The sequence below is a fragment of the Vicugna pacos genome, chromosome 9 (assembly GCF_048564905.1).
Source record: "Vicugna pacos chromosome 9, VicPac4, whole genome shotgun sequence".
Lineage (NCBI taxonomy): Eukaryota > Metazoa > Chordata > Mammalia > Artiodactyla > Camelidae > Vicugna > Vicugna pacos.
Window position 1 is genome coordinate 44,267,218 of NC_132995.1, and position 12,006 is coordinate 44,279,223.

At 41.6% G+C, this 12,006-nt stretch overlaps 1 protein-coding gene across 1 annotated transcript; it reads right to left on the reverse strand.

The window, feature by feature from the left end:
• Window positions 1-1,678: 1,678 nt before the first annotated feature.
• Window positions 1,679-5,463, reverse strand: LOC102528731 (haptoglobin). Its single transcript, XM_031680771.2, has 5 exons — window positions 5,438-5,463; window positions 4,725-4,807; window positions 4,319-4,420; window positions 3,523-3,597; window positions 1,679-2,582 (listed from the first exon to the last, which is right to left on the reverse strand). The coding sequence occupies exons 1-5, from the start codon at window positions 5,446-5,448 to the stop codon at window positions 1,804-1,806; spliced, it is 1,050 nt and encodes a 349-aa protein (XP_031536631.2). The 5' UTR covers window positions 5,449-5,463; the 3' UTR covers window positions 1,679-1,803.
• Between the last annotated feature and the right edge of the window lie 6,543 nt (window positions 5,464-12,006).

The window sequence follows — 12,006 nt, forward strand, 5'->3', positions numbered from 1 at the left end:
CACACAGCGTTTGATGTGTGCGAAGTGTTCAGATAACAGCAAAAACTCAGAGCTTGCGTGCATTAGATTCTCAAATCTGTCCTCCTGAGGGCTTTCGGAATGTTTTTCTAAAGTCCTGGTTTATGATGTTGTTCCCATCTTAGTTGCTCTCCATTCCACAGATATTTATTAAGTGCATACTGTGTGCCCTGCCCTATGCCAGATGCCACATAAAAAGGACTCCTGGACAGGGGAGGGTGTTTTCGGGAGAGGGCGCTGGGGAGGAAGGCCCAAGGGCTGGAGACCACACAAGTGTTGAGAGAGCTGCAGACGCAGAGTGGAGTGTCACTGAAACCCAAGGGGGAAGCTGGGCAGCAGGAGGCGCTGCTGCGGAAGAAGGCAGAGGAGATGAGTGAATCGAGATCATGTCTAAGGTTTTCTCTTACTATTTTCCTCCTGTGTGGTGAGCAGAAGCCACTTAATACAATCTGATTATTGATCAAGAAAATTGAGGTGGTTTGTTTTCCAAGAAAACTTAGTGCTGAAGATACTACCAGAAGAAATAGGTATAACTGTATTCTGAGAGGCATTATTTTGTATTCTGTTACTTTTCAGTTTCTGGCTATTACCCGTTTCACAAGTTGTAGAATATAGGTCTGAGTCCTTCATTGGCCTACTAGCTCTAACCTGTTGAAAGTTATTGATGGATCTGAAGAGTGCATCTGAGCATCACAGCGTTAGGCAGAGCCCTGGAGAGAGAATAGTGACACCATGTAGCATTTTAAGCCATGAGAAGAGAGGCCGTATTTTGGTGTGACAGGACGGCGTATGGCGGGGGGGGGGGGGGGGTTAGTGCGCTGAGTAAGGGCTCATAGCCAGTTAAAACTTTTCTTCTTCAGCTAAAAGAAGAGCTTCATGTTCTGCATCCTAGAGCCTTTTTTCTGGGAAACCCTTAATAACAAAACCCTTATCTTTGTGAAATAGAAGACTCAGACAGCTTGCATTTGACTCCTTGTAAAGGGTAGGGTTTTTTTAAGTTAGAAAATCTGAGGAAGAGACTTCGAACTTTGCCCAGTCCCAGAATGTTGTTACTGCTGGAGACCTTAGAGATCGTCTGAGTTAAGCCCCCCATAGAAGAGACCAGGGACCTAATGGGCAGGGAGCTTAAGGAACCTGGCAAATTTATCAACAAGCTATGATTTGGACCCAGCAAGTCCAGAGATCCTGCCCTTCCACCATCTAACCTTGTTTTCTGAAGCGCTGGTCTGTTAGAGCACAAACAGCCAAGTACTGTCTGTGTCAAAATACTTGCTTTCATCCCACTTTGAGCTTGCATCTTCCTCACCAGTCTGCACTCATCCTGCTTCACTCTGAAGAAGCAAAAGGATGCAGTGAAAAGAGCTCAGGATTAGTATTTAGACACACCTGGGTTCAAGGTGCAGCTTCACTGTTTGATAGCTGTGTAACCTTAAGCAAACCACTTGACTTCTCTGAGTCTCTACTGATGACCTGTCTGAGGCCAGCCGTTCATTAGCACTCACTCAATGAGCACAAGCCCCACAGTGGGACGATCTGTATCACCTTAGGGGTTTCCAGACCACTTGGGGCGTCTTCTGCCGCACTCCCAGTAGACTCTAGACCATTTGGCTGCTGCTGTACCATAAATGAGAGAATTTTAAAAGGCTAAAAATAGCACAAATGAGTCAAAGGCAGCTCTTTATTGATTGACCCAGCAGTGCAGGGCTGCAAACCATCAGCCACACACCACGTTTCGTCCCTTCCACTGCTGTCCAGTTTTCCCTTGTCCTTCCAGCCTGCCCTGCGTTAGTTGTCAGCTATGGTTGTCTGAACCCAGTCCAGAATGGCGGGCACCTTCACATACACACTGTACTCGGCCACAGCGCAGCTCTTGTCAAAGCTCAGGATCCCGGCCGCATACCAGGTGTCTTCAGCCTCATCGTGAACTGCAAAGGCGCTGCCGGCATCGCCGTAGCAGGTGTCTTCCTGATACTTGGACAGGCCAGCACAGAAGGTGTGCTGGTTCAGTATGGGCTGCACTCCTACAGGGCTAATTTTTGTCTTCTTTTCGGGCACTGTGCTGCCTTCATAGTGCTTTACACATTTGTCTTGCTCAGCCACGGGCAGCATGACATACTTCAGATGCTCAGTAAAATTGAAGTTGGCATTTCGCCCCCAGCCAGACACGTAACCTATACGGCCTACTTGGGCATAATCTTTCGAAGGTAGGCAAATGGGCATTACTTTCTCATCAATGGGCACCTTCTCTCTGAGTTTGATGAGCCCAATGTCTATGTTGGAGTAGTTAGGGTGGAGAACCACCTTCTCGACCTCCACTTGCTGTTTTTTCCCCACATAGAGTCTTAGAGTTGGAGCAATGTCTTTTGCTTTTGTATGATTTTTGTGACCCAGGAAGAGATTTTTAGCCGTGGTCAGCAGCCATTGCTCATTGATCAGCGTGGCCCCCGAGATGAGATTATGGTGGGAGACCATCTTGGCCTGCCATGGAAAGCTGCCTTTGGCATCTAGCAAGCCACCCATGATCCGCTGCACCTGATTCACTGGATGTTTGGGCTTTCCACATACTGTCGAGGAGAGCAAGAAAATTAGGAGCAGAATGTGAGAGTCTCCCAATTTGGGAAAGAGGAATGTAAACATTGACTCTTGCTGCTGTCTAAACTATCATTGTTCATTTCTTCAGAAGTAGAAATAGCTACATGCTTTGCCCTTACCATCTGTTTCTCTTGTTCCCAGTGTTTACAGTTGAAAAAGATTCTTTTTCTTCTTAATGTTTACATCACTAAGAGTTCTATTTCCAGCTTTTCTGACTCACAAGAGAAACAAGTAACACAAATTTTCACACCCTAGCTATTGAACTGTATGTATATTTAAGCAATTTATCACAACAAAGAAATGTGCACAATTCCCTGAAATTTCTTGTGAGGGCAAGGGGCTGTAATTCATTCTCTCTGAATAAAGAGTGATTTGAAGCAGCGTTGGCTGGAACTCAGCTTTTGTAGATAATGCAGCTAATACCAGGCAGGTTAGCAGTTCTGCATCCCGACTAGCAGAAGAGGAAAGGAGAGAGCAGCAGCCCCTCCCGGTAGCCAGCAGCAGAGCCCTGGCCTGTCTCCTCCCCTGCTGTGTCATCCTCCCACAGATTAAGGTGTTGTGCCCTCCCTTAACTTGTTCTTCCTGGAGCTTGCTTTCTCCTTGTCCCAGGCTCTCTAGCTGGACTGTCTGTACATGGAGAGTCTCCTGACCCTTTGAGGGCACTGTAGACAGTGGTTTCAGTCAGTGCCCTGCAGGCCCAAATGAACAAGACCCTTGGTGAACTTTGTGGTGAGTCACCACCTAAGCTGCCCAGCTGTCTGTAGTTCTCCCTGGTCCCTTGCGTCAGCTCTTGTGCCCAGAGGAAACCACACAGGGAGGATGTGCCTCTAGGTCATTTCGATCAAGATGCCTGCCCGCACTAAGCTCTCGACACCACCCTCAGTCAGCTTCCCAGGGCCCCTGGCTTCCTACCTGCTTCGCATTCAGGGAGTTTCTCCCCAACGTTTTTATTTGTCCACTGCTTCTGACTGTTTAAGACGTACACTCCTGAAACAAAAGGAACAAAATGAGCCAAAAGGGAAATTGTATCTGGACCTAGCACAGGAAGAGGAGGTGTTTAAAGAGCAGAATCAGAGAAGCAGGAGGAGGAGGGTGCCGAAGAAGAGGAGGGAGGGAGGAGCTCTGTGCTGGGGCTGCCAGCGAAGCCCCGCAGGATGGAGGCGTGGTCATGGTGACCAAGGCAACCGTGGTGAGGCAGTACAGGGTCAGAATCAGGGTTCAAATTGTGACTCTCCCTCTTACAGGCTACCTGAACTTGGTCAAGTCACTCAGCCACTCTGTGCCTTAGTTTTATCAGCAGCAAAATGAGTGTAATAATAGTATCTCTTCAGAGGGGTGTTGTGAGGACCAAGTGAGTGAATAAGTGTGAAGCACCTGAAACAGTGCCAAGAACCCAGTGCTCACTAGGCAAGGGCTACTGTCGTCATTAGCATCATGCCATTTGTTCCTTTACCTCGTCTCCTTTTGTCAATACAGTTCTCACCCTGAGATGGGTAGGCTACATGGCATCACCTCCCTTTAACAAAGGAGAAAACCTGTGACTGAGAAAAGTTAATTTGCCCAAAAGGCCCCAGCTACCAGTGACAAAACCCTTAAATCTCCTGGCTCCGAAAAGAACACATGAACTTTCTAGTCAGTCACCCTGGCTCCATTCATCATGGAAATGGTGAGGCGAGGGAGGGCATGTGGTCATTTATCCAGGTCTTACCATCTCCTTCAGAGCGCAGTTTATAGTAGGTCTTACACCCATAGCGAATTAAGTGCTCCACGTAGCCATTTGCAATCTCAGGAGCCTTTGGGCAGTGGTCACCTGCAAATGGAAGCAGGAGGAAGAGGTTTGAATTTGGAAACTTCCCCTAGAGACCTGAAAAGTCAGACAAGAAGAAGCTGCTTTGCACATCAACCTCCCTTCACCCCAAATGGAAGCCCAGGGGAGGGCGCTCTCCCCTTATTTCTGGCTGGCTCCCCAGTGTTCTTCATGGTACTGAAAGACCAGGTATGAGGACGAGAAGGAGCAATTGGATCTTCCCAAGGAGAAGGCGCAAATCTGATGGGGTCCAGATGGATATAGCAGTGATAGGACTTACGGCTCCTGCCCAAACCCCAATACCCACCTGTGGCATCTGCAGTCTCATTGCCGTTTTCCACTGCGAAGAGCTGTCCGCAGAGCAGGAGGGCAATGACAGCTCCCAGGGAACTGCAGAGAAAACAGGAAGTAGTGCACAGCTCGTCTCCCCGCTTCACTGCATGCACACGCCTGCACGCACTCATGCGTACACCCCTCGCATTAGGAAGCCAGAAAAGAAAAAATATATATATGGAAGTACTAGGACCAAGGAACCCCTCACCCACCCTTGTGCACACTTAAGCAGCTTCCCAGTTGCCCAGGTTCCAGCAGGCTCTGTGCTGCGGGGAATTCTACAGAAGCTTCAGAGAGGAACAGCCAAGGCGGGAAGGCACATCGGGATTGCTAGTTTCTGAACAGCATTACAGAAACATTAAATTGTTAATAATATATGAGCTCTCCAGCAAAGAGAAACTCCCCTCGGGCACCCTGCAGGTGCTAGGCTGCAAGGACACTACTCGTAAAATGCGGATAACTCAAAGGTGGGAACGTGGGGATTTTTAACACTGTTCTCTCTCCTTTTTGAAATTTTGCATAATAAAAGGTTTTTGTTTTTAATATATCCTTTAAAACACTTTTATGGTTGTTCCTATTGTGTTACAATAATTTGCCTTCAGGGAATGCAGAGGGTTTCCTAGAAGATAACTGTCTCCCTGGAAGCTAGATTGTGGACACGGGCACCAACGCACAGGCTGCACTTACCAGTTAACCATCTCGCTGAAAGATGCCAGCTGTTCAGAGGTTGCTTGGTTATGTTACGTTTCTAGTCTTGTTATTTCAACATTCCAAAAAAAAAAGTTGATTTTGATAAAATCTGAGTGCCTTCATTGTGTCACTCAAATTTGTCACTATTGGTCTTTCTTATTAAAAATGTTTTAAAGAAAAAATCTGCTCATAAACATATTTAAAATGTCAGGAACCCTCCCATGGGAGCTGCTAGCATCCCCTGCAAAAATAAAACTTTATAACCTCAAGGAAAAAAGATACTTCTTAGAGAATGTCATGTCTCATGGGAAAGAGCACAGCACCATTTGAAAGCATTGCCTTTTATGGACGCAGAAAAGCAGAGGATTCAACACAGCAGACCCTTTATTCACTATAATTTAGTCCATCTGCCTTATTTCTTTGTTACTTTTTTTGCATCTCTCCTGTAGGCCTCTCTGGTACCCGGGCTTTCATGTAGGTAAAAGATACGTGCAAAGAAGGATGAAATAATCCAGAGAAAAGAGGGGATGGGGCAGAGCTGTGGACTCACCTCATCTTCAGCTTGTCTGCCTCTGGAAGAGCAGTGATGTGGGGGCGCCAGCTGGTGCTTTTATGCCTCCAATATCTCACTCCACCCCCTGCTCGATTTTGTAATTCTTGTGTCTACACACTTTGGCCTTGTTAAGATCACTTGCCTTTTCCAGTAACAAAGCCACAAACAACCCTGTTAAGAATCAAGGTCTTGCTTCACACACGAGTTTCCCCTAGTGTTTCTCATGCTTGAGCCAAAGAAATCTGGCCACATCGTGACCCCGTGTAGCTGCCAGAGGATTTCCCGAAATCAGCCACTCTGCAGGATTGGGGGAGGAGCCGTCAATCTTTGCCTCTTTGTTCTGGAGGGTTTTCCCTTCGAAAAAAATAAGCCCTTTGGATTATTTCAAATCCCTCAGTGACACTCCTGCAACGTGGCTGAGATGGGGCTCTAAAGTAAGTATTTCCTTTTCACAGTCGTTTTCTCCACCATCAGTTGCGATCTCCCTGTTGCTGCAAAGCACTGCAACCTGAAATCAGTAAAATACCTGACCGCTTTTTTCAAGAAATCATACGAAGTGGTTAAAGCTACACTATAAACACAGACCACACTTAATGGCAGTGGTTGGCATGGTTTTAGAGTCCAGGAATCAGTCCAAATAGGCAGGTGAGAAAAATAGATACGCTTCACTCAGCTGTCTGCAGCTGTATATCCCAAGAACTGTTCAACTGAAATGTAATAGCAATTCATTCAAAAAAAGGCCAGTGGTCCTTAAATTAAAGCGTACAGAAGAATCCCTTTGGCATATTCATGGTGGCACTGATGCACCAGCAGAATGACCAGAAGCAGCCCAGATGTCTACCACTAGGAGAATGGCTGAATAATGTGTGGTGTCTCTATAGCAGGACATCATATAGCCATGAGAATGAATGAACTATAAAGAAACATGGATAATTTTATAAATAAAATGTTGAAAGAGAACTTCAAGTTTCAGGGAATTAACATTCAGAATGATACCATTTTTACAGAGCTCACAAACAAGTAAACTTTGCAATGGATTTTAAGATATGACACCAAAATCACAAGCAACAAAAGGAAAAATAGATAAATTGGGTTTCATCAAAATTAAAAACTTGTGCATCAAAGGACAATATCAAGAAAGTGAAAAGAATCTATGAATGGGAAAATATATTTACAAATCATATATCCGATAAGAATCTAATATCTAGTATGTATAAAGAACTCCTATGGCAACCCCCAAAAAACAATGCAATTAAAGCATAAGCAGATGATTTGAATAAACATTTTTCCAAAGAAGATATACAAATGGTCAATAAATACATGAAAAGATGCTCAGCATTGCTGGAAAATGTCGTTAGAGAAATGCAAGTCAAAACCACAAGACACCACCTCACACCTGTAAATATGGCTACAGTTAAAAGAAGAAAACGGGGAGAGTATAGCTCAGTGGTGGAGCACGTACTGAGCATGCAGGAGGTCCTAGTACCCCCATAAAAAAAATAAAAAATTATATAAACCTAATTACTCCCCCACATCCAAAAAGAAAAAAGAAATTTTTTTAAACAATATAATAAGTCTTGACAAGGGTGTGGAGACATTGGAACTCCTCTACACTGCCAGTAGGAACATAAAATGATACAGTATCTGGAAAACAGTATAATGGTTCCTCAAAAAGCTAAACTAGAATTGCCATGTGACCCAGCAAGTCTAATTCTAGGTATATACCCAAAATTATTGAAAAGGGACTCAAACAGATTATTGTACACCAATGTTCATTGCAGCAGCATTCACAATAGCCAAAAGGTGGGAACCGAAATGTCCTTCAATAAATGAATGGATAATAGAAGTTCTGATACAGGCTACAACATGAGTAAAACTTTGAAAACATTATGCTAAGTGAAAGAAACCGGAAACAAAAAGAAAAATATTATGTGATTCCTTGTATGAAATGTCTAGAAAAGGCAAATTCATAGGGACAGAAAGTAGATTAGAGGCTACCAGGGGCCCCTGGGGAAGGAGAGGGGAGTTATTGCTTAATGGGTACAGAATTTCTGTTTGGGGTGATGAAAAAGTTTTGGAAACAGTGGCAGTGGTTGTACAACATTGCAAATGTAATTAATGCCACTGAACTGTAGGATTGTTAAAATCAGAAATTTTACCAGAAAAAAAAAGTAGATGAACTTCTTTTTCTGTGCCAAAATATTTTTTTATAAACAAGCAAAACTAAACATATTGTATAGGCATAGATGCCAAGACAAAAACTTTTATTTTAAAAAATTTTAATAAAATGGAAAACACAAAAGGTAAAATATTACTTCTCATAGGGAGGCAGAAGGAAGGTGTGAGAGTGAAACACACAGGTAAGTATAAATAAAAATAAATTACTGTTGATGATCCAACTTTTGAGCTCAGTGATAGGTGAAAGTACTTTATTGTGCTGTATTTTTTATAAGATATACATACATGCATATATATATATATATTTCACTTATAATATTTGTAGGTATCAAATAACATTTTAAAATATGAAGGAGGGGGAAATCACCCGACAGACTTCCTAAGAAGCAAAGCCCAGGCCTCTCCTCCCAGAGATTTGATTCAATAGGTCTGAGCTGGGTCTGTGAATCTGCATTTAAAATAACCTCTCCCAGCCCTGTATGCACGATGCAGTGCAACCATGCAGCTCCATGGTCCCATGAAATGGAGGGGGAGTCTTTCTCTTTAGGCTGCAGCTACCCCTCCTAAGTGATCTAAAATGAAACATTTCTCACCACCACTGTAGAATGAATGCTTACCTACCAGGTGTACAAAATTTGCATTCCTCTTACGAACAAAACCTGAACTCTTATTACACCACTCCTTGCTCGTGGGCAGCAAGATAAATTTACAGCCTCCCTGCCCTGGGCATCCTTCATTAGCTTGACAATAAAGTACCCAGCCCAACGGCCTTCTCTCTTAATTGGGAATCGGGGTGGATCAAGATGAGGAGGTGGAAAGCGAGAAGCCTCAGTGTAACCAGCCACAGGAAACAGTGAATACATTTTCTAGGGATAACAGAAAGCAGAAAAGCTTAAAAGATTAGTAAAACAGGACAGCGATTAGTGGAGGCGCTCAAAAGGCAGGGTTTTGACTTCGTAAAGAAAAAATTATTTTTAAAAGGTTGTTCTGCCATTATGGAGGTCTTGAAATTTTACAAGCTACAGAAAAATAAGAAAAAGTTCTCCCATTATTTCCCCACCCCAAGACAACCAATAACCACTATTAACAATTTAGTGTTACTTCCTTCCAGGCTTTTTTCTGTACACATTTTTACATAGTTTTGATCATTCTTTATACAGAATTTTTGCACGATCTGCCTCTTCCACCTAATGTTACAGGCGTTTTCCATCTTGCAGCAAATCTCTTTAAAACATTTTAATGCCATATTATATTTCTAACTTAAGGATGTATATCACATGTATTTTAAACCTCCCCTCATTGTTGCGAATGTAAGGTGATTCTAATTTGTCTGTTATAAATATACAAACAAAGGGAATTGAGGTAGGAGGCCAGACTCATTTTATTCTATATGTATATACAATTGATTGATTCTAGCATCATTCACTAAAAACATCAAATCTTAAGTGTTCAGCTTGATGAATCTTTGTATGTGTATAAAACCTGTGTAATCAACACTCAGATCAAGATACAGATGATTTCCAGCACCCCCGAAGATTCCTTTGGGTTCCTTCCAGTCAGCCCCACCCCAAAAAACTAACCACTGTTCTGACTACTCTATATTGATAGGATATATCTGCCTGTTCTTGAATTTTACATAAATAGAATCAAATAGTCATCATTCTTTGTCTCTGGCTTCTTCTGCCCATCATTAGGTCTGTGAGAATCATCCATGTTGTCATATTAGTTTACTTTTTTATTGCTGAGAAGTATCCCTTTGTATGAATAAACCACGATTGATTATCCCTTCTCCTGTTTATGGATGTTGGAATTTGGGGCTATTATGAAAATACAGCTGCTGTGAACATTCTTGCACATGTGTTTTGGTGGATGCATGCGCTCCTTTCTCTTAAATAAATGCTTTGTTGATTCAAAGATAGGCGAATATTTAGCTTTGATAGATTAACTGCCAAGCAGTTCTCCAATATACACTCCCAACAGCAATATAGCAAAGTTCCAGTCGATCCACATCCTTGCCAATACATTTTAATTTTTAGCATTCTGTGACATATGCAGTAAAATATATTACTGGGTTTAATTTGCATTTCCCAGATGTCAAATGATATGTAGAGCACTTTTGTGTTCTTATTGGTCCATTTAGGCGTCCTCTCTATGACGAGTCTCTTCCTTGCCAACCTGTTAGGAGTTGTTGTTTTATTTTTTTAAGATATTTTGAATACTAGTCTTCTGTTAGATAAAGGTATTGTCAACATCTTCTCCCAGTCTAAGGCTTGTCTCTTCACTCTCTTAATTGTGTATTTCAATGAACAGAAGTACAGAAGTTCCGAAATATAAGAAGTACTAATTTTTAAAAATTTTAATTTTATGGTTAGTGTTTTTTGTGTCCTGACTGAGAAATCTTTGCCTACAAGGTCATGACAACATTCTCTTAAATTTGATTCTAGAAGACTATTGTTTTACCCTTCACATTGGCTCTACAATCCCTGTGGAATTAATGTTCATGTATGATGTAAGATAAAAGTTCATTTTTTCCATATAGATAGGCAGTTGCTCCAGTATCATTTTCTAAAATGAGCATCCTTTGCCCCTAAATTGCAGTGGTATCTGTTAGAAGTTAGGTGACCATATATGTGTTAGTCTCTTTCTTGAAAAATCTTGTTAGGGATTTATCAATTTTATTAATCTTTTCAGAATTCAAACTTTTGCTTTAGTTGTTTTTCTCTATTTCAGTGATTCCCACTCTTACCTTTATTCGTTCTTTTTTTTTCTCTTATTTTAACTTTTTAATTTTATTTTTTGAGCTTCTTAAAGTTGAAAATTTTATATTTTTAACTTTTAATTTCTAATGCATACATTTAAAACTATATGTTTCCTCTTCATGCTACTTTATCTATGCCCCATAAGTTTTAATATATTACAATTTTTATCATTTTAGAATACTTTCTAATTTCCATTTTATGTCTTGTTTGTTCCATGATTATTTGAAAGTATGTTATTTAACTTACAAACATTTGGAGATTTTAAAATTATTTTTCCATTGTTCCATTTATAGTTTAATTCCACAGTAGTCAGAGAACATACTCCATATGATTTTGATTATTTGAAATTTATTGAGACTTGCTTTATGGCCTATTTGGAGAAGTGTTCCGTGTGTTCATGTGTTCTTAAGAAGACAGCAGATTTTTTTTTTACTTGAAATATAGTCAGTTACAATGTGTCGATTTCTGGTGTACAGCATAATGTTTCAGTCATACATTTACATACATATATTTGTTTTCATATCCTACTTAGTAGTTGGAGTGGGAAAGATATCATTAATTGAGACAGAGGAGTGTGCAGAATATAAGCAGAATCTGTAAAGATGCTTTCCATGAAATCTAGGAGTTGAAGAAAAGCTCAAATAAAGCAGAAATACTACATTTCAACATCTCCCACACTTTGCTGTGCTTTAGAATCTCCAGGGGAGCTTTGGAAACTCCTGATGCCCAGGTTGTTCTCCATCCCTATTACATCAGGATTCATGGGGGTGAGTGCCAGGCATTGGTATGTTTTTCAAGATAGCCCTGTAAATCCAAATGTAGCAAAGTTTGGGAACCACTGTCATATTTCATCCAATTTAAAATATGTTGTGAATTGTAAGAAAGAGAAAATTTAACCAATTAAACTCTGACAAAATGCTTAAGATATCATCAGTCTAAGACGCATTCAGAAATGTTACAATGGAACAATAATCAGCATCTTAGCATTGATGAAACTCTGTGGTCTCAAGTACACGGGCAGCCATGGAATGAGAACCATTGGATTTTCCCAGGAGTGTCTGTGACCTTAGAACAGA

What these genes read in the sequence shown, in the direction of transcription:
- LOC102528731 (XM_031680771.2), bottom strand. An exon ending in TGAGACTGCAGATGCCACAG is followed by an intron (nt 4,421 to 4,724) that starts GTGGGTATTGGG and finishes TTCCATTTGCAG; the next exon opens with GTGACCACTGCCCAAAGGCT. An exon ending in ACTCCCTGAATGCGAAGCAG is followed by an intron (nt 2,583 to 3,522) that starts GTAGGAAGCCAG and finishes TCTCCTCGACAG; the next exon opens with TATGTGGAAAGCCCAAACAT.